Source organism: Lithobates pipiens, unplaced genomic scaffold (assembly GCF_037356315.1).
Source record: "Lithobates pipiens isolate NorthernLeopardFrog02 unplaced genomic scaffold, aLitPip1_a1.2 Scaffold_28, whole genome shotgun sequence".
In the NCBI taxonomy this organism is placed as follows: domain Eukaryota; kingdom Metazoa; phylum Chordata; class Amphibia; order Anura; family Ranidae; genus Lithobates; species Lithobates pipiens.
The window spans coordinates 42,427,921-42,451,342 of NW_027507789.1; the positions used below are offsets into that span (position 1 = coordinate 42,427,921).

The 23,422-nt window shown below is 42.6% G+C and overlaps 1 protein-coding gene across 4 annotated transcripts in view; it reads left to right on the plus strand.

Moving 5' to 3' along the window:
• GGT7 (gamma-glutamyltransferase 7) overlaps window positions 1-23,422 on the plus strand; it is a 91,720-nt gene that overhangs the window by 21,660 nt on the left and 46,638 nt on the right. For 2 of the 4 annotated variants that reach the window (XM_077459135.1, XM_077459134.1), the window contains exons 2-5: window positions 6,857-7,083; window positions 8,181-8,332; window positions 19,043-19,157; window positions 22,568-22,635. In XM_077459135.1, the coding sequence (XP_077315261.1) occupies window positions 6,857-7,083; window positions 8,181-8,332; window positions 19,043-19,157; window positions 22,568-22,635 (562 nt within the window). Of the gene's footprint in view, window positions 1-4,823; window positions 4,971-6,544; window positions 6,713-6,856; window positions 7,084-8,180; window positions 8,333-19,042; window positions 19,158-22,567; window positions 22,636-23,422 lie in introns of those variants that run through there. The other 2 variants (XM_077459137.1, XM_077459136.1) reach the window with 2 other exon arrangements.

Consider the following 23,422-nt stretch of genomic DNA (forward strand, 5'->3'; position numbering starts at 1 on the left):
CTATTAGTAAAAGCCAGCAGCTGTAGTATGTATACCTGCTGGTGGTTTTAAATTATTTTTTTTTGGGCAGTCCTCCGCTTTAATGGACCTGTAGTCCATTTTTCATGAAGTTGCTTCTTACTATGTTTTTCTGTCTTTTTGTAAGTCCTACTTGAGCTCCCGAACCTCTCCTTTTCTGTTTGTTTGGAATAAACAGCGCATGTTAGTTGTGGACATGTGCACTACTCTATGCACACTACACATCCCATAATTCATCTGGTGAGTGAGCAAGAGAGGGTGGCTATAGGTTCCTACATACAGTGGGACCATGGAAAACGAAGGTAGCCTCCCCAGGGTCTTATGCCCCATACACATGGTCGGACATTCCAACCACAAAATCCGTTTGATTCTTTCCAATGGATTTTGGCAGAAACTTATCTTGCATACACACGGTTGCGCAAAGTTGTTGGAAAATCCGATCGTTCAGATCGAGGTGACGTACAAAATGTACGACAGGACTACGAAGAGGCCAGTAGCCAATAGCTTTCGTCTCCAAATTTCTTCTGAGTATGCGTGGCACTTTATGCATCGGAATTCTCTACACGCGATCGGAAAGAGTCTGATCGGATTTTGTTGTCAGAAAATTTTAGATCCAGCTCTCAAACTTTTTCTGTCAGAAATACGATCGGATTTTCCGACAACATAATCCGATCTGACTTTTTCCGTCGGAATTTCCGACCATGTGTATGGGGCATTAGTGTAGCGTAGTAGTGTGTAGTAGTGTATAGATCGGAGCTCACAGTCATAGGCAACTGTAATTTGTCTAAATGTTCCTGGAATGAACCTTAGGGGAGAAAACAGATATATCTAAAACTGCAACATTGGACAGGCTTGAGGTATAGAAAGAGAAGAGCTCACTGTTCATCTTTGAGGATAAGCAAAGAGAACATATAACTGCTGATTGGGGATTTCTTATTACACAGGAATACATTGCATGCTCTCTCTTCTTCTCTCCCTCTGCATTTTTCTTATATACAGTCATCTCAAAACGTAATTAAAAGCATGTACTGCATATGAATTAATAATTTAGGGCTGCTGAGATTAAATCAACCACATTGGGAGGAGTGTTCCTTTTTCAGTTATTTTGTTAACTAATTCTTGTCCACAGTTAAAGTGACACTAAACTCAAATATGTACAGTATATTTAACTCGTAAAAGTCAGTTTTATTGCTAGAGAGAATTAAAGAGAATTATTAACCTAAAATTACTTTTTTAGTTTAGGAGATTTTATAGTAATTTTTAGCCTTTTGAAAGCATGGGGGGGGGGATTTACTAAAACTGGAGAGTGCAAAATCTGGTGCAGCTCTGCATAGAAACCAATCAGCTTCCAGGTTTTATTGTCAAAGCCTAATTGAACAAGCTGAAGTTAGGAGCTGATTGGCTACCGTACAGAGCTGCACCAGACTCTAAGTGCTCTTGGTTTAGTAAATCAAACCCATTGTGTTAAGCTGTCTATACAGCAGTTGCTCCAGGGCTTAGTAAACAAGGTAAAGCTTCACTTTGCAAAGGATAACTAATCACATGGAAGGAAAAAAAATAAAAATAAAAATCAGCTTGCACATGATTGGTTGATGGAAGTCAGCAGAGCTTCTGTTACTAAGCTGTGGGGCAACTGCAAAGTGCACAGTCTCTTTGCCTTTAGTAAATTAACCCCACAGTATGCACTTATAAAATTCATTTTACATAAGGCAAAGAGCAATGCATAACATTCAGTAATCAATCACATGCAAGGAGGTCTCATCTTTAAGTGATCTAAACATAGTCATTTGTAATTTGATTGGATGTTTCGGGGTTATTTCACAGTTCATTACCATTTGTTGTATGCTAGAGCTGCACGATTAATCGTTAAGAATCGCTATTGCGATCCTGACAAAGTATTTCCCGATTCTTTCTATGCAGAGAATTCTCTCTGCTCTGCTAAAGCGGACAGCCATCAAAAGATTGGAAAAAGAAAAAACAAATGGGTACTCTGCCAAGAATCACAACATTCTTTAGCAGTGAAACTTAAGTATAAACATTGTAACAATTTTGCCCTTTAGATCAAAGGAATATACTTTGGTGTTTAAATGAGGGAAGTTTAACCACTTAAACACTAAACCTTTTTCTGACATTTGTTGGTTTCAAGTTGAAATTATATTTTTATTTTATTTTTTTGCTATAAAAATTACTTAGAACCCCAAAACATTATATATATATATATATATATATATATATATATATATATATATATATATTAGTAGAGACCCTAGAGAATAAAATGATGGTTGTTGCAATATTTTATGTCACACTGTATTTGCACAGCAGTCGTTCAAATGAAGTTTTTGGGAAAAAATTACACTTTAATTAATTAAAAAAATAAATAAATAACCAGTAAAGTTAGCCCAATTTTTTTTGTATAATGTGAAAGATTTTACGCTGCGAGAATCGTGATCTTTTTATTCTAAGTGAAAAAATCGTGATTCTCATTTTGGCCAGAATCGTGCAGCTCTACTGTGTGTGCTGCTTTACAGAGGAATATAACAATGAAAATGTGAAATTCTGTTTAAGAGCTTTTACTTACGTGATCATCATGTAGGTGATATATTATTATATCACACTGTAGTACTATACTGTATGTTTAGTTAAGGTTATCAATGCTAAAAAAATAGATTTGGGTCTTACCTGAGGCTGGAGGTAGGTACACAACCAGTCAGTAGAGTTTATCATTTTGTTCTGTTTGTATGTCTGTCTGACCACCCTCTGTGCCCTATCTCTATATCTCTGCACTGTTTGCGTCATTGTGATGTGATGCCACAGGGTCAGCTTGCATTCCATGCCAACATTTTCATATCTTCACTGTAAGCAATGCACAATCTCTTTATGGGTCCAAGAAGTATTTATTAAATGGAATGTTCAGAATGCACCTCCACTCGAATACAGATACCTGGTACTAGCTGTGCTTATTTAATATAAATCCACACGTGTCCTAGTTAGACATAAAACAGAGGAGTAACATATACAGGGAAGTTATTCAAAAGAACAAATATTACATTATACTGCAAACTTCAGACCATCCTGAACAGCTGAAAGACAACGTCTGATTGGTTGCTTTAGGTTATTGTACTTTGCACATTATCATTGTTCTTCGAACTGATTTGATGTACAGTGGAACCTTGCTTAACGAGAAACGCGGTTAACGAGCACTTTGAAAGATGAGCAACTTTTTAAAAAATCCTGAATCTTGAGCGTTGTCTCACAAAACTAGCAGAATTCAAGTTAATGGGGTGTGCAGTACCACATTTGGTCAGAGGTGTGGGGGTGCCGATGACAATTGGAACGGTTCGGAGCCGTTCGTAATTATTCCATTCCCGAGGCTTTCCGAGGGTTTCCGAGTTCAGCCGAGCTATCCCCGAGTATTTTCAAGGCTCTCCGGCGCCCCCGCACCTCTCCACATGCAGTATTGCATGCAGTAGAAGTCAATGCGGAACTAATTATCCATTGACTTCTATGGGGAAACTTGCTTTGATATGCGAGTGCTTTGGACTACAAGCATTCTGGAACGGATTATGCTCGTAATCCAAGGTTCCACTGTATAAGCTTTACACTGCTCTGTACATAATATATATATAATATTACACTGTGTTTAAAGTTTATGTAAAGCCATGTTTGTATTGGATAGAGTAAGCTATGGTTAACATCCTAATCACATTTATGCACATTACATGCATTTAGTGTAATGCAGTGTCATTTATTATTATTGGTGCCCCAACACACGTTGGTGACCGATGTGCATTTCAGCACAACATGCAGTGCGCTGCCAAGAACGATTTTTGCTGTGTATTGGTGCTTTGGTGGACCATTCATTTTGAACTGGCTGCCTTAACCCAACACACATTGATGTACAGCATGGTGAGCACCAGCTCACCATAATGGTGTGACTGGGCCTTCAGTTCTCTCTTTGTCACATTAGAGAGATCTCACCACTCTTTCGGTTACAGAGAAACAACAGCAAGCAAAGCTTCCACTAGAGAAGCCAAAAGTATAAACCAATTACATTTAAGCTTTAGCCAATCATTTTTACATACTGTATTATTTGTTCATGTTCATGATGGGTTGTTGTATTGGTGCGTCCATTATATACTTGCCTACACACTTTCTGCTGTAATGTGTCTCTCCCCCCTTTCAAAAAGTTGGGAAATGTAAGTAAGTAAGTAAGTGGAAATCACTCCAAAGCTGGGGGATAGCCTCTCTTAGATAATTGCCACTGGAAAAGGTTTATCTATTGAAAGATTTCTCTTGACCTTCTAACAACTCAAACATTTAGAATTTTCCATTACTTTGTCTATCATAGAGAATGGAGACCAGGACAAATAGAAAGGTGAAACTCTGGTAGTTAAGAAAAGTGGAAAATAGTGCTGGACTGGTATTGCTATCTTTATGATGTTGATGTAAGTAAACTGATTCCCAGACAGGTGGTTTATACACCTCAAAGGATCTTCATGGCCCCCTTGGCTTGTTATATAAGGTAACTAAAATGTAAAGCTCCATGCCACTATTAAAATGTCTAGATAAAACTTTATTCCAATAAAAGTCAGGACGATCCAAAGAGTATCTAATTGGCTTTGGGGGTCCAAAAACAACCCTTCATCAGGGCTTGAGATTGAAAAAGAGCCTTCAAAACCAGCAGCTGATAAAACCTGTACTAGTAATCACACAGTACCATGTTCAAGCACCCCTGATAGTGAGAACAGGGACTGTTATGGCAACAAAACGGAGCAGGTGCCGTTAAGCTGGAGTAGTCATTTTAACCTTTGAAGCACAGAGATCCACGGTGTAGACATATGGATCCAGGTCACTAGCTTGGTTCGGCAGCAGCCAGGAAGATACGTACAGGATCATGATCAGCTTCCAGGTCCGAGACAGCTAAGGGTCAGCAACGTACTGGCAACAAGGTACAAAGTCAGAAGGCAGAGTCATGGTCATAAGTCCAGGCTGTGGTTGGTAACACAGATGAGCATCAGGCAAAACAGGCAAAGGAAATCCAAAAAGAAGCATAAGACATAGCCAGATCAGTAACAAGAACAGCAGGTTCAGGAGCTGAAGACAATCCAGTAATGAGGCTAGGTAGACCTAAGGTTTAACCTCCCTGGCAGTAATCCGGAGTGTGGCTCGGGGTGAATTTTCATTACCAAAAGAGGTAACCCCGAGCCACAATCGGGATTGCATCGCAGTATCCTGACAAAGGTACTTACCTTGTCCCCGGGATCCTGAGATGTCCTCCCGCAGTGTCCGCGGGCTGTGTCCTCTGCCCGATTCATCACTGTGCCGGGCTTCATTCCCTGTGAGCGATGCGACGCACGGGGGCCAAGCCCAGCGGCAAATTCAAAACAGTGAAAAATACAGAACACATATAGTACACTCTAAACTGTAATATTAGATTACTGTATCAAATCATTTCACCTCCATTTTGTCCCTAATGCTTTGTCCAGTGCCCTGCATGCCGTTTTATATTATATATACTGTTCTTTCTGCCTGGAAACTTGAGATTGTCCATGGCAACCAAAAAGTGTCCCTTTACATCAAAAGTGGTTTTAGACCAGCTAGAAAACAGTGATAGTAAAATAGAACACTTGCAGAATTGAGCAATAGTGATTGGTGGGGAAATTCGTCATCAAACACTGAAAGTGACGACAGCGACAATTCTGCAACTGAGCAGATTTCAGTGTTTTTGATTTGATTACGTTGTTGAATAAATGTTATAATTTAGGATTTAGTGTTTCAAACTTTATCATACCCAGGATGTCTACTAGACTTTTGTTTGGACAGATTTGATTGAGTTATTCCTTAAGCCCCATACACACTATCAGATTATCTGCTGAGTTTTTCCTTCAGATTTACCAAAACCATGTAGTAGAAGGGCCTGCCTGATTGCATACACATTGAAACTCCTAAGGTTTGTCCTCATATTAGATGGTTTTGGTAAATCTGAAGGAAAAACTCAGCAGAAAATCTGATAGTGTGTATGGGGCTTAAGAATTACAGGCCTACAATATAAAGCGCCAAATTTCTATGGAAAACATGTACCGATTTGAGACGCAAAAATCTGACATGATCATACCACCAGGGAGGTTAAAAAAGGCCACCAGGCACCAAGATCTGTGGGCTCACCCTTGTGTGCATGTGTGTGCCAAGGCCCGTACGTGCACATCTTGTGAGGCTTCTATGCTCATGTCCCCGCTCATGGGCACAGAAATGAGAACTTACTACACAAGGTTCCTGAGACACTGTAAAAAATACTATTAAAGGTCCAGTTCACTTCTAGTCCATTCACATTGTTTTCAAGCTTCAGTTTTTAACCAAAACATGTTGATATTCTTTTGATTGTCCCCTTGACTTTTATTGGAATAAAGTCATATATGGACCTTTTAGTGGTGGAGTGGTGCTTCACTTTATTTTTTTTGGTTACATTAGAGTAACTGGGAATGTTTGGAAGTCATAGGGTCAGCATAACAGACAGGCAACTTATTCCTCTTATTCCAGCCTTAATTAAAAATACTGCTCTCTGTGTATAAAAGAGTTAAACTGAGGGATTTACTGTAGAAATCTGATATCTCTTCGAAATAACAGGTCTTTATGACTGGTGTTTTAATCTTAAACTGAAGGAGTTTAGAGGGACAGAAGCATTGCAGGACAGGTGACTTCAAATATTTCAGTTTGGCTGCCATATGGAATATAAATTAAGGGCTGATCTTCCTTAAATATTAATAAGATTGTGATGGTGAATTTCTGGATTGTTCATAGAAAGTAATTCTCTTCGGCGGTACCCCTGTTTTCACAGACCCAGACGTCTTCCTCAAATCAGCCCGTCTGCAACGCCTGCCATCCTCGTCTTCTGAGATGGGAAGCCAAGATGCCTCCCCTCTCCGTGAAACCATCAAAGACCCCTTCAGCTCAGAGTGCAGCTGCCGGCGGGATGGCCTTACCATCATTATAACTGCCTGTGTCACTTTCGCTATGGGTGTCACAATAGCACTTATCATGCAGATTTACTTTGGGGATCCTCAGGTAAGAATGTTGAAAATGATGTCAAAAGCCACATGTTCTCTTTTAAAAGTAAATCAAGCAACTAGAAAATGAGAACTGTACTTTACCATATGTGTAGCTTCTAGTGAATTCTTTCTTAGCCTATTTGGCTTTGCACTCGCTTAATTGGTGTATTTAGACTAACTTTTGTCACATATGTACATGATATTGATATTAATTTTTGGACAGTGTGGGTAAGTTAAAACCCATTTTATAAGATTTTTTTCTACTTGTGTCTGGCCAACATAAAGCTGGGCATAGAATGAGATGACAGTCAGATGACTGGACTATTTTTGGTCAGATCATATGAAGATCTCACAATTTTGTTTCATGCACATGCCCAGAATGATTAATCAGACAGCTTTAAAAATTATGGACTGATCATTATTGTCACTTCAATGAGATAACTTGCACTAAAACAATTAGTCATTTCCTCTTCCCCCGGTTCAGCTCAGCCAAGCTGATTGTTTAGAATAATGCAGTAGCTGGCTTAATGTCTTGTTTGAAGCACAACCTCAAAACATCTTTTCTGCATTGACCATCTTTGCTCTTGAATAGTACAATCTTATGCCGCGTACACACGACCAGACTTTTCGACAGCAAAGGTCTGACGGATCGAATCCATCAGACAATTCGATCATGTGTGGACTCCATTGGACCTTTGCTGTCCAAAAATCTGACGGACTTAAGAAATAGAACATGTTTCAAATTTTCCCGCCGGAACTCCGCCGGACCCAGTTCCTATTGAGAAATCCACTCGTCTGTATGCTAGTCCGACGGACAAAAAACGACGCTCGGGCAGCTATTGGCTACTGGCTATGAACTTCCTTATTCTAGTCCAGTTGTGCGTCATCACGTTCAAATCCGTCGGACTTTGATGTGCTTGTGTGTGGCCAAGTCCGTTCGTCCGGAAAGTCAGACGGAACTTCGCTGAAGGTCCGTCGGGAAGACCGTCTGACCTAGTCTGCCGGAAAGTCCGGTCGTGTGTACACGACATTACACTTTTGTGACACCTGTATTAAACTTTGACACAATGTAATAATACACAAAATGCATGTGTTGGTGTTTGCCCCTTTCAGATTTTCCACCAGGGGGCAGTGGTGAGTGACGCTTCCCATTGTACAGCTTTGGGTATTGAGGTGCTGGAGAAAAGAGGGAGCTCTGTAGATGCAGCCATTGTCACCGCTCTTTGTCTGGGAATTGTTAATCCCCACACATCAGGCATTGGAGGGTAAGTGCAAAGCAGTTTATTAGCTGTTTCTGATTTCACTGCTAACCTGTTTTTTTGTCATTGCTTTGTTGAACTGAGGATGCTCTTAGTTAGAAGAAAGCTGATGTATTTAGTAGCAGAAGGCAAATATCAAAGCTTTGTTCCCTTTCATGGTGCGCAATCGACTATCAACATCAACTTCAGTGGTGCCAGGCCATTATTAACCCATAGAAGCAAACATTTGTAAACACCTGACCATCAAACCCACAGAATATTAGCTTATATGGCCTATTCATCCAAAAGAGCATTTGTGAGGTCAGGTTTGAGAAGACCTGGCTCGCAATCAGCATTCCAATTTATCCCTAATAGTAGTGTTAAGGTTAGGGCTTTGCGAAGGCCACTCTAGTTCACACCAAACTCATCAAACCTTGTCTTCATGGAGTTGGCTCCTGGAGTGCTGGAATGGAAAAGGACCTTCCCCAAACGGTTGCTAAAAGTTGGCAGCTCTCAATTGACTAAAATGTTTTTGTATTCTGTATGATTGTCAGTATCCTTCATTAAAAGCACCTGAATTCAATAATTTGGAGGAGAGTCCACCTACTTTTGATAATATAGTGTATCTACAGTGCCTTGAAAAAGTAACAACCAGAAACGTAATGCATTTTATTGGGATTTTATGTGATAGACCAACACAAAGTGACACATAATTGTGAAGTGGAAGGAAAATGATAAATGGTTGTCAAATATTTTTACAGAAAAATATGTGAAAAGTATGGCGTGCATTTGCATTCAGCAGAGTCAATGCTTTGTAGAACCAACTTTCGCTGCATTACAGCTGCAAGTCGTTTTGGAGATGTCTCTACCAGCTTTGCACATCTAGAAAGTGAATTTTTTGCATATTCTGTTTTGCAAAATAGCTCAAGCTCTGTCAGATTGGATGGAGAGCGTCTGTGAACAGCAATTTTCAAGTCTTGCCACAGATTCTCAATTGGATTTAGGTCTGGACTTTGACTGGGCCATTCTAACACATGCATATGCTTTGATCTAAACCAATCCATTGTAGCTCTGGCTGTATGTTTAGGATCATTGTCCTGCTGGAAGGTGACCAGCTTACCTGTCCCTGCTGAAGAAAAGCATCCCCACAACATGATGCTGCCACCACCATGTTTCACGGTGGGGATGGTGTGTTCAGGGTGATATGCAGCATGAATTTTCCACCACACATAGTGTTGTGCTTTTAGGTCAAACAGTTCAATTTTGGTCTCATCAGACCAGAGCACCTTTTTCCACGTTTGCTGTGTTTCGCGTAAACTGGGATTTCTTATGCTTTCTTTCAACAATGGCTTTCTTCCTGAAACTCTTCCATAGTGGCCAGATTTGTGGAGTGCACGACTAATAGTTGTCTTGTGGACAGATTCTCCCACCTGAGCTGTGGATCTCTGCAACTCCTCCAGAGTTGCCGTGAGTCTCTTGGCTGCTTCTCTGAATAATGCTTTCCTTGCCTATCAGTTTTGGTTGGACAGCCATGTCTTGGTAAGTTTGCAGTTGTGCCATACTCTTTACATTTTCGGATGATGGATTAAACAGTGCTCCGTGAGATGTTCAAAGATTGTGATATTTCTTTATAATGTAACCCTGCTTTAAACTTCTCCACAACTTTATCTCTGACCTGTATGCTGTGTTCCTTGGCCTTCATGATGCTGTTCATTCACTAGGGTTCTCTAACAAATCTCTGAAGGCTTCACAGAACAGCTGTATTTATACTGAGATTAAATTACACAGAGGTGGACTCTATTTACTAATTAGGTGACTTCTCAAGGCAATTGGTTCCACTAGATTTTAGTTAGGGGTATCAGAGTAAAGAGGGGGCTGAATACAACTGCACGTTACACTTTTCACATATTTATGTGTAAAAAATATTGAAAACCCTTTATCATTTTCCTTCCACTTCACAATTATGTGACACTTTGTGTTGGTCTATCACATAAAATCACAATAAAATACATTTACATTTTAGGTTGTAACATGAAAAAATGTGGAAAATTTTAAGGGGTATGAATATTTTTTCAAGGCACTGTAGCTGCATTGGAATACTGCCCTCATTTGTTCATTGCACCATCTACACCCCCTTACCTTAAAAAATATAACACATCAAGTTCTAGATGGAAAATGATGAAGTCAGGGACTGCCTCAGTTCCCTAGCTCCCTTGGGAAATCATTTTGGGTGGACTGATCCTTTAACCACTTCAGCCCGGACCAATTGTCAGCCTAAGGACCAGAGGTCTTTTTACAATTTCACACTGCACTGCTTTAACTGGTAATTGCGCGGTCATGCAATGTTGTATCCAAAAGAAATTTGCGTCCTTTTCTTCCCACAAATAGAGCTTTCTTTTGATGCTATTTGATTGCCCCTTTTAAAAAAAATATATTTTCTACTTTTTGTTATAAGAAAAATCGAATAAACTAAATTTTAGTCATACATTTAGGCCAAAATGTATTCAGCCACATGTCTTTAGTAAAAAAAAATGTCAATAAGAGTATATTTATTGGTTTGCGCAAAAGTTATAGCGTCTACAAACTAGAGTACATTTTCTGGAATTTACACAGCTTTTAATTTATGACTGCCTATCTCATTTCTTGAGGTGCTAAAATGGCAGGGCAGTACAAACCCCACCAAATGACGCCATTTTGGAAAGTAGACACCCCCAAGGAAATTGCTGAGGGGCATGTTGAGCCCATTGAATATTTTTTTTTTTTTGTCCCAAGTTGATTGAATAATGGAAAAAAAAAAAAAAGTTTACAAAAAGTTGTCACTAAATGATATATTGCTCACACATGCCATAGTTATATGTGGAATTGCACCCCAAAATATATTCTGCTGCTTCTCCTGAGTACGGGGATACCACATATGTGGGACTTTTTGGGAGCCTAGCTGCGTACGGCACCCCGAAAACCAATCACTGCCTTCAGGATTTCTAAGGGTGCAAATTTTTGATTTCACTCCTCACTACCTATCACAGTTTCGAAGGCCATAAAATGCCAAAATAGCACAAAACCCCCCCAAATTACCCCATTTTGGAAAGTAGACACCCCAAGCTATTTACTGAGAGGCATGTTGAGTCCATGAAATATTTTATATTTTGCCACAAGTTGCAGGAATATTACATTTTTTAATTTTTTTTTGCACAAAGTTGTCACTAAATGATATATTGCTCACACATGCTATGGGCATATGTGAAATTACACCCCAAAATAAATTCTGCTGCTTCTCCCGAGTATGGGGATACCACATGTGGGGGACTTTTTGGGAGCCTAGCCACGTACAGGACCCCGAAAACCAAGCACTGCCTTCAGGATTTAAATATAAAACGCTGCCAAAAAAACTGTTAGCGATCGCGGGGATCAGGCCTGACTCTGCGAACGCTGCAGTTATGTGTTTAGTGTTTTGTAAGTGACAGTGATCGATCAATACTGCACTTGGGTGGGCTGGGCAGAGGGGCAAAATGCAGGTGCTAGCAGGTATCTGCGCTGATCCCGCTAACAATGCGTTTTTTGGAACCCTAAACTGCTGGGGACGCTAGTATAGATCTGATCAGATCAGATATTGATCTGTTCAGATACTATACCACTATGGGAGGTGTATGCTTTGCGCGTGGGTGTTAGCGGTACTGGCACTAACCTAGCGCTGCCTGGGGCGACGTAGACCCTGACCATAAATCGTACCTAATTGATATCACCCGCCAGGTGATCAGGGGGTTAAACCTTTATTGGGTAATAAATGGTGGGTGCCCTGATGCTATAAAAAGCAAACTAACTAACCAGAGTCACCCGTAACACTTATACGGTGATCACTGGTGAAAGGGTTAACTAGGGGCAATCAGGGGGTTAAAATCTTTATTAGGTAGTATATGGGGGTCCCTGACGCTATATAAAAACCTGACAGGGAACCTAAATAACTAACTGGCTAACCAGCATCACCAGTGACACTTATACGGTGATCGCTGGTGAAAGGGTTAACTCTAGGGGCAATCAGGGGGTTAAAACCTTTATTGGGTAGTATATGGGGGTACCTAATGCTATAAAAACCTGGCGGTGAACATAAAAAATAACTAGCTACCTAGCGGCACCAGTGACACTAATGCAGCGATCAGAAAAACGATTGCTTAGTGACACTGGCAAAATGGGGTGAAAGGGTTAACTAGGGGCAATCAGGGGGTTAAAACCTTTATTAGGTAGTATATGGGGGTCCCGGGCGCTATATAAAAACCTGACGGGGAACCTAAATAACTAAATAACTAACTGGCTATCCAGCATCACCAGTGACACTTATACGGTGATCGCTGGTGAAAGGGTTAACTCTAGGGGCAATCAGGGGGTTAAAACCTTTATTGGGTAGTATATGGGGTACCTAGCGCTATAAAAACCTGGCGGTGAACCTAAAAAAATAACTAGCTACCTAGCGGCACCAGTGACACTAATGTAGCGATCAGAAAAACGATCGCTTAGTGACACTGGCAAAAGGGGGTGAAAGAGTTAACTCTTGGGGCAATCAGGGGGTTAAACCTTCAATGGGGGGGTAGGGGGCTACCCTGGACCTAACACTAACTGCCCTGACACTTTTTACTGTCACAACTGACACTAAATGCAGTGATCAGTAAATAAATGATCACTGCAATCAGTGACACTGTGACTGGGGGGGGGGGGGTGATTGGGGGATGATTTGTGTGCCTGTGTGTACCTATGTGTCAGTGTAGTGTTTGGTGCACTTACTATTGTGTTCTCCTCGCAGTCTGGTCAAAAAGACCACCCCAAGGAGAATGACATCACTTCTTCCCTGCCTGTGTTTACACTACACGGGCGGGGGAAGCTTCTCATTTGCCAGGAGCGATCGAGAGGGGATGGCCAGAAACCAACGGCCATCCCCTCATCCCGGATCGCTCCTGAAGCGAAACGTACATGTACGTGCTTGTGCCTGTCGGTGCCATTGTGCCGACGTAGATTGCCATGCGGCGGTCCTTAAGTGGTTAAGATATTTTCAGGTCTTAGCCCTTGCAAACACGGTCGGACATTCCGACGGAAAATGTCCGATCGGACCGTGTTTTGTCGGATAATCCGACCATGTGTGGGCTCCATCAAACTGTTTCCATCGGAATATCCGACCGACAAAGTTTTAGAGCTGGGCAATAAAATTTTCCGACAACATGATCTGATCAGACTTTGTCCGATTGTAGAGAATTCCGATTGGACAAAGTGCCACACATGCTCCGATCAAATTCCTAGACCAAAGCTATTGGCTACTAGCCAGAACCTAGTCCCGTCGTAATGAAAAAACGTCATCACGTTCAGAACGATCGGATTTTCCGACAACTTTGTCCGACCGTGTGTATGCAACACCAGTTTCTGACAAAATCCGATGGATTTTGTTGTCGGAATGTCTGACCGTGTGGGCTTAGAGGATGACCACCAAAACTTTTTGTAAAAAATGTATGCATGCCCAAATCACCAAAGCCTGCATGTTTAATCAGCTAAAAAAATCAGGCACAATGTCTGTAAATCCAAAGTTAGTTGAGTCACATATCTCTGTGGAGACATGCTCATTCTCACCGTCATAGGGATCATTTCTTGTCTACGAATGTTATAATCATGTTTTGTTTCTTGTAACTCTGCCAGTAACAACCTCTCCATTCCATATATGATTATCTCAAAAAAGGATCCATTAACTGTAACACAATAGGCGCATTTAGGAGAGCTTGGGATGCTGGCCTGAAGAAACACACAGCAAATGCCACTGGTTAAAGAACAGCTAATACATTAGTAATAGTTTTCCTACCAGCTAGTGTTTTTTCCCTACCAGTTACCTGTACATTGCAACAGAAAGATGTGCAAGTTAGTCCCAACTGTTCCTTTTATGAAAAATAAAATATTTTCATCTGAAATCCCTCTGCCAGCAGGGCTGGACTGGGACAGAAATTTGGCCCTGGACTTCATCCAGACCGGCCCACTTACATTTTGAGTATCCCATCACCAGCCCCCTTACATCAGAGTGTCCCATCAGCACCCCCTTATGTCAGAGTGTCCCATCAGCACCCCCTTACGTCAGAGTGTCCCATCAGCAGCCCCCTTACATCAGAGTGTCCCATCAGCAGCCCCCTTACATCAGAGTGTCCCATCAGCAGCCCCCTTACATCAGAGTGTCCCATCACCAGCCCCCTTACATCAGAGTGTCCCATCAGCAGCCCCCTTACATCAGAGTGTCCCATCAGCTCCCCCTTACATCAGAGTGTCCCATCAGCAGCCCCCTTACTTCAGAGTGTCCCATCAGCTCCCTCTTACATCAGAGTGTCCCATCACCAGCCCCCTTACATCAGAGTGTCCAATGAGTAGCCCCCTTACATCAGAGTGTCCCATGAGCAGCCCCCTTACATCAGAGTGTCCCATCAGCACCCCCTTACATCAGAGTGTCCCATCACCAGCCCCCTTACATCAGAGTGTCCCATCAGCAGCCCCCTTACATCAGAGTGTCCCATCAGCTCCCCCTTACATCAGAGTGTCCCATCACCAGCCCCCTTACATCAGAGTGTCCCATCACCAGCCCCCTTACGTCAAAGTGTCCCATGTGCAGCCCCCTTACATCAGAGTGTCCTATCAGCTCCCCCTTACATCAGAGTGTCCCATCAGCACCCCCTTACATCAGAGTGTCCCATGAGCAGCCCCCTTACATCAGAGTGTCCCATGAGTAGCCCCCTTACATCAGAGTGTCCCATGAGCAGCCCCCTTACATCAGAGTGTCCCATCAGCACCCCCTTACATCAGAGTGTCCCATCAGAACCCCCTTACATCAGAGTGGCCCATCACCAGCCCCCTTACATCAGAGTGGCCCACTGAGCCATCGGCCCACCGGGAAACTCCCGGTCGCCCCAATGGCCAGTACATGCCTGTCTGCCAGTCATGCCTCGGCAGTGGTCCCTATTTTTGGTCTGATGTGTAGATTTGAATAAATGAAAGTAAAATATATTATATATATATATATATATATATATATATATATATATATATATATATATATATATATATATGTATATATATATATATATATATATATATATATACATATTTGTGTGTGTTTGTATATATATATATATATATATATATATATATATATATATTACATAGCTATAAGAGGGGTTTATTTTGCTTGTTTGACATTATAAAAGGAAATGCTTGATCTGAATGGAGAGGGCAGACCTTTCAAATATCTGCCCATTCTCCATTTATAGCGAATGGCGGAGTTGGGTGGAAAGGGCAAGCATTGTTGGGCACTCTTGATAAGTGAAAGCTCCTTAGTTCTTTTACCTGCCTACGCACCAGAAGATAGCAGTAAGGTCTCGTTTAGCCCCCGTTCACACCTATGCGAATTAGATGCGGATTACACCGCATCCAATTCGCAGGACATTTTAAAATACATTCATTTGAATGCATCTGGTTCACATATGTGTGTTGCATTCGCACTGCGCATTGCACAAAAAAGTATGCGTTTTCTGGGCATTGCCGCGCAAATTACAACCCATTATCTTCTATGGGAACGCATCTGATTCGCAGATGCATTTCGTTCTGAACACGAATTCTCTCCCCTCCTAACTACACCTCCCCCCTCCCTGCTCACTGATCCACAGCTAAAATCCAGAGGAACCTCTGAACAACTGATTTTTATCTTCGCAGTGAAACCAGAGCTTCAATTCGCAACATACATATGTGAACCCATGCTTACACTTGAAATTTGACACGCTTTTTTAATGCACTCTGAATACCAATCAAAGCACCTGTCACTAAATAAAATGTTTACCTTACAGTCCTATTCACATGTTGCGTTTGCTTTGCTTCATTTTGAAAATGATACCCCATGTCGCTGTCTTGGTGCTTCAAAGCGTCTCCAAAGCCTCCTTAAAAGTCTAAGCCCTTGTACACATGGTCGGAGATTCCGACAACCAAATCCATCGGAGTAATTCCGACGGATTCATTCCGGAAGAGGTCCGGAAGTGATGTTGCATACACACGGTCGGACTAAGTTGTCAGAAAATCCGATTGTACATAACGTGATGACGTTATTTCATTACGACGGGACTACGTTCAGGCTAGTAGCCAATAGCTTTAGTCTAGGAATTTGATCTGAGCATGCGTGGCGCTTTGTCCGTCGGAGTAGGCTACACATGATCGGAGTATGTCCGATCGGAGCATTTTGTCGGAAAATTTTACCGGCAAGTTGGAAAAGTTGGTCCGTCGGATATCCCGACGGAAACAGTCCGATGGAGACCACACACAGTCGGAATATCCGACAAAATGGTCCGATAGGACACATTCCGTGTGTACAAGGGCTAAGATAATGCTCGCTATCAGCACCTGCAGCATCTGAGGGGCTTATATTCAGAATTAGCTTCACTTTGTTTTGGAGGTATTGCAGGTATGAGATATTCCAGGATGCACTGGGAAACCAACAAGTTCACCGGAAAGACGCCATCAGCAGTCACTTCCAGTTCATGTCTATATTGATTTCACATCAGGTGTGCAGTGTGGAGTAGCAGGAAGGTGAGCAGGGTCCAGACTGAAATGGAAGAACTAGCAGATGGCACATGGTAAGAAAGGACTGGAGAGAGAGGAGAATCAGCAAACCAGAGGATCAGCAGAGCTGAGGGTTACTACTGAGTGGGGGATCAGCAGAGCTTGGGGATACTACTGAGCAGGGATCAGCAAGGCTGGGTGTACTACTGAGCGGCCATCAGCAGAGCTGAAGGTTCTATTTTAGCAAGGGATCTGCTGAACAAGGGTACTAATAAGCTGGGGATCTACTGAACGAGGGTACCAATAAGCTGCGAATCTGCTTAACAGAGTTTCTTATGAGCTGGGGATCTGCTGAGTGGGGGTTCCACTGGGCCCCTTTTAAACAAATAGAAAATCAGCACACACACAAAGGGCATTTGCTAAGCTTTATTAAAGTGGTTGTAAACCCTTACAAACCACTTTGACCTACAGGTAAGCCTAGATTAAGGCTTACATGTAGGTCCAAGAAATATCTCCCAAACCTATATGGTTTACGAGATATTTGCCCGAAGACGGGCACCGCTATCTACGGCGCATGCGCCGTAGACAGTGGCGCGCAGGCGCACTGAGCGGGGCATCGTCGATGACGGCAATGCCGTGAGTCTCGGCTCCCGTGCGCATGCACGGGAGTGATGTCATCGCTGCTCCGGCGAATCACAGCGCCAGGGCAGCGAGAACCACCAAGAAGATGGACGCTCGGTACTACAGGGGACATCGGTGACTTCGTTGGCTCCTGTGTCAGGTAAGTGACACATAATGGACTACTATGCGATGCATAGTAGTCCATTATGCTTTGCCTTTACAGGGAATGAAAGAGGAAGTAAACTCACCAGGGTTTACTTCCTCTTTAAAGCTTATTCTCCATAGTAAGGATACACTGAGAAGGGGGAAAGCGGACATCTTGTTACACTCACCAGAGTTTTGCATTTTACACTTATTTTTAACAGTAAACTGAGTTTATATAGTGAAATACAGTACTTAGAACTATGTCTCGCTGTTTAGATGTTGAATTTTAAAAGCAGCGGCAATAACAATATTTATTTCACAATATAACCTCAGTTTACTGTTATAAATAAGTGCAAAATGCAAAACTCCGTTAGGTGTAACAAGATTTCCGCTTTCCCCCTTCTCAGTGTATCCTCACTATGGAGGAGTGCTGGGTGTAGCAAGATGGCGGCGACGAAACAGCACTTCCATTACACATTCTGACAGGTCGCCAAATCTGATGAAACACCAGAATTGCATTTCCCAAGTTCCCGCTGAAAAAAAGCCCTGCCTCTCCTTATCCCCCCCCCCCCATTTCTATAACCCCTCCTCGTGCACAGGTAGAGAGCACAGGAAGTTATCAGATCACAAGATTTCTGACAAAATTAACAGGTATTGTTTGCACTTACTAAACAGATCTAAAAAAACGTCACTTTTTTGGAGCACATTTTTGCCATCTAGAACAATATCAAGTATAACCTATTAACCGTGAAGCCATACTTCATTGTTATCGTACAATATATTTTCCTTCCCCGGCCCTCTCTGCACACTTTCCCGCATGTGTTTATTTAAAACATAGTTTATACATAGCTTAATAATGTCCTTAAAATCTCTGATCACTTGCTTCTCTTGCCAGAAAACTTGGGGCTGGTTTAGCAGTACTCCCATGAGTTCTGTTGTAAAAGTTCACATCTTAGCATGCATTACTGCTGGGGGTCGTGAGCCCAGGCAGCATGATCACTCAGCCAGTTTCCTGTAGTCAGGGGGCTGGAGGGGGTGTGTCCATGACTGCCTAGGCTCACAGGAAGAGATCAAATGAGGCTGGGCGTCATTCAGTGAGGAAGTGAGGTAGTGCCTAATCTTCACCCAGGACAAGAGGGGGGATTTAGAAGTCAAGAGATGGTAGGTCTTCTATCCCAAGTTTAATTTATGCACACAACAGGGGCAAATTAAAACTATGAAAAAAAATCCTGGAGTTGAACTTTAAACATTTACAGTAGGTAAAATGTATGCTTTTGCATCTCAGAAAGACTGGTAGTATTTATGTGTATTTGCATATATTACTGCTTTATAGAGTTGTTTTTTTCTTACTTCCCTTCTCATCTTAGACTATTGTGTGAGCATGTGCTTGTTATTTTCTGTCTTCATCAGAGGGGGCGTCATGCTCGTTCATGACATTAGAAATAACCTGACAGATGTCATTGATTTCCGGGAGACAGCACCTTCTGGTATCCATAATGAACTTCTACAGTACTGGAGGAATAAGGTATATATTCATTGCTTAGCTGTACTCATATGACAGTCCAGACAACAGTATGGCAACTCTGATATTTGCCATGAAGTATCTTGAGCAAGCTCCTCTACAAGAGAGTTCAGGGTTTGGGAGTGCGTTATGCGCAGAATGCATGATTCAGTATAGCATTACACTCAGAATGCAGGGATCGGGAGTGTGTTACGTGAGTGCAGGGTTTGGGAGTGCGTTATGCGCACAATGCAGGGTTCAGTAGAACATTATGCTCAGAATGCAAGGATCAGGAGTGTGTTACACTCAGAATGCAGGGTTTAGGATGCCTTGCGCTCAGAATGCAGGGATCAGGAGTGTGTTTTGCTCAGAATGCAGAGATCAGGAGTGTGTTATGCTCAGATTGCAGGGATCAGCAGTGCCTTATTCTCAGAATGCAGGGATCAGGAGTGCGTTATCCTCAGAATTCAGGGATCATGAGTGCATTGCACTCAGAATGCAGGGATCATGAGTGCATTGCACTCAGAATGCAGGGATCAGGAGTGCGTTGTGCTCAGAATGCAGAGATCAGGAGTGTGTTATGCTTAGATTGCAGGGATCAGGAGTGCATTATTCTAAGCCCTTGTACACACGGTCGGAGAATCCGTCGGAATGTGTCCTATCGGACCATGTCGTCGGATAATCCGACTGTGTGTGGTATGCATCGGACTGATTCCGTCCGAATATCCGTCGGACCCAATTTTCCAACATGTTGGAAATATTTCCCGACCAACTTGGGCGAACGGACATACTCCGATCATGTGTAGAGAATTTTGATCGGACCAAGTGCCACGCATGCTCAGATCAAATTCCTACATCAAAGCTATTGGCTACTAGCCTGAATGTAGTCCCATCGTAACGAAATTACGTCATAACGTTCTGAAAGATCTGATTTTTCGCCAACTTTGTCCGACCGTGTGTATGCAACAGTTTCGGACAAGATCCGACGGACAAAATCCGACGGGCAAAATCCGCCGGATTTGATTGTGGAAATCTCCAACCGTGTGTACTTAGAATGCAGGGATCAGGAGTGCGTTATCCACAGAATTCAGGGATCATGAGTGCATTGCACTCAGAATGCAGGGATCAGGAGTGCGTTGCGCTCAGAATGCAGGGATTAGGAGTGCATTGAGCTCAGAATTCAGGGATTATTATTATTATTATTATTCAGGATTTATATAGCGCCAACAGTTTGCGCAGTGCTTTATGAGTGCGTTGTGTTCAGAATGCAGGGATCAGGAGTGCGTTACGCTCAGAATGGAGGGATCATGAGTGCATTACGCTCAGAATGCAGGGATCAGGAGTGCGTTGTGCTCAGAATGCAGGCATCAGGAGTGCATTATGCTAAAAAAACAGGGTTAAGGAGTGCGTTCCCTGGCTCTTGCTCAATGCTGTTCACCGATCACAGCCACGGAGGTGGGGGGGGGGGGGGTGGCGGGAGAGGAGGACCGACGGCACCAATAGGGAGGCTGAGGGCAAAGAGAGAAGGCGGGGGTCAGTGGCACAGACCTGTTTCCAGTCTACCTGTCACCTACCCGCAGTCGACAGGTAGCGCGTGATCGACGGGTTACATAGTTAAATAGTAGGTGAGGTTGAAAAAAGACACAAGTCCATCAAGTCCAACCTATGTGTGAATATATGTCAGTATTACATTGTATATCCTTGTATGTTGTGGTTGTTCAGGTGCTTATATAATAGTTTTTTGAATCTATCGATACTCCCCACTGAGACCACCGTCTGTGGAAGGGAATTCCACATCCTTGCCACTCTTACAGTAAAGAACCCTCTATGTAGTTTAAGGTTAAACCTCTTTTCTTCTAATTTTAATGAGTGGCCACGTGACTTATTAAACTCCCTTCTGAGTTTGCAGACCCCAGCTTTACAGTATGGGCACAGCCGCACTGCAAGGGAGAATTTTCAAGTCTCCTAGATATGGGTTGTAACAAATGTATGTACAGACATTTGGGGTGTCACAAATATGGGTAACACACATGAGATAACAAAGCTAATAAAGGCCAAGATGAAGTGTCAGGAAGGGTGGGATGGTAGGAGGAATCGGAGGAGACTGCAGGGAATGGTCCCATTACAGGTGGAATAAATGAAAGTCAAAGCTGGAAGTCAAAACCTTCTCAGCCCAGAGCAACCAGATTGGCAGATATTTAAACATGGTATCTGAAAATCTGGCTTCGATCTTCTCATGAAGCATAACCTGAGTAATCCTGGACTTGATCTTTGCTATGCTAAGAGTAGTGCTCTTTTAGGCCCTGACTGTAGTCTGATTAGCAACTGTAGGAATATAGACCATCAATCTAAAGCCAGCCATAGACGGATCGAAATTTGTCCAGTTCAGCAGGAGCCAGATGAATTTAGAGCCATCTATGGGCAGGCTGGTTGTAATGAAGTCGTTCTATCGATCAACTTTAGCGCAACCAGCCTGTTGCTTTTTTTAAAGTGAGATGTAATTATATTAAAGTGATTTTAAAGCTTTCATTTTTTTTCATTAAAATATTAAACATGTTATACTTACCTGCTCTGTGCAGTGACTTTGCACAGAGTGGCCCATATTCTCCTCTTCTCCGGTCCCACATCAGCGTTCCTGGCTCCTACCTCCAGTCGGGGGCCTCCACAGCAAGCAGCTTGCCATGGGGGCACCCAAGCTGAGCCACTGCTCTTTGTGTCCATTCACACACACAGAGCTGTAGTTCAACCCCACCCCCTCCGTCTCCTGATTGGCTCACTGGCTGTAATTAACAGCAGCGGGAGTCAGTGGCTCCTGCTGTTGCCAATAGCCAATCAGGAGGCAAGGCTCTTGTGGACATTGCTGGATCGAGAGGGGGCCCAGGTAAGTACTGGTGGGACTGGGGGGCTGCTGCAGACAGAAGGTTTTTTACCTTCATGCATACATTGCATGAAGGTAAAAAACCTTGTGCCTTTGCAACCACTGCAAAATCAATATGGCAACTCGGAGGGGAAACTTCAGTGAAAAAAAGCAGGCAGATAAATCTTGATCACTGATTGTAATGTCACTGCTCCACCTCTTCCAATCAGAGAACACTTTTCATTCATTGAGAAAAATGCAAGGTGCCCTGTGATTGGCGCCTGTGCCAAGTGAGCAACCCCTTGTGTTGTTACTTTGCAGCAGGGAAGGATCAGTGTATTAGTAGCAGCTACTAGTGATTGTTGTCTTCAACAGAGGTCAGCCAAGTATGGAATATGTATACTTACATTCATTCAAGCTGGACCAACATGACTATGCAAAAAAAACAAAAAAAATGGAATTCAGCTTTAAAAACATTAATAATGAAAAAGCTTTAGTTACTAAAAATATAATATAATTTCCAAGAAATACATATGTGACCTTTCTTTCTTTTCTTTCCTTCCTCTATTTATACCAGCCTGGCCTTTTGGTTGGCATTCCTGGGATGTTGAAAGGCATGGATAAAGCACACAACATGTATGGAAAGTAAGTAGTGATTTGGGTCCAATTTTTTGTACATATTACAACCATCGTTGTCAATCATACAGTAGGTGTATAATTAACATAGTTTAGCACACGGTGCAAAAAGCAACAGTTGTCTAGAACACTTCTTCCAAAATCCAACCTTTACTGGAGAATACTGGGCTAGTCAGAGATGAGGTTCACTCTAATCTATAACATTTGTAGCAGTGTAGTTGCCACTAGTAACAGACAATCCACCAATTCACCCTGCTGCCAGACTCCATACATCACTTGCAGAGACATAGAACAGTCTTTTGCTGGTTTTATTTTTGTTTATTGGGGGGTATAACTTGGTTGGGGAAAAACGTATATGGGATGCCCATAGGATGTTTTAATTGCCATCATATTTTAGAGATTATACACACTAGCACATATTTACAGCCAGAAGATATGATGTTATGATTCTCCTATTGCCTCTCCATGCAGACTGTTGCTCCTCCTCTGCTTAAAGTGGTTGTAAACCCTTACAACACACTTTGACCTACAGGTAAGCCTAGATTAAGGCTTACCTGTAGGTCAAAGAAATATCTCCTAAACCTACACGGTTTAGGAGATATTTGCCGAAAGACAGGCACCGCTGTCTACGGCGCATGCGGCACCACTGTCAACGGCGATAGTGGCGGCTCCCGTGCACATGTGACGAATGACAGCGGCGGAGCAGCGAGACCCACCGAGAAGATGGATGCGGCGGACTACAGGGGACAGCGGTGACTTCGCTGGCTCCTGTGTCAGGTAAGTGACACATAATGGA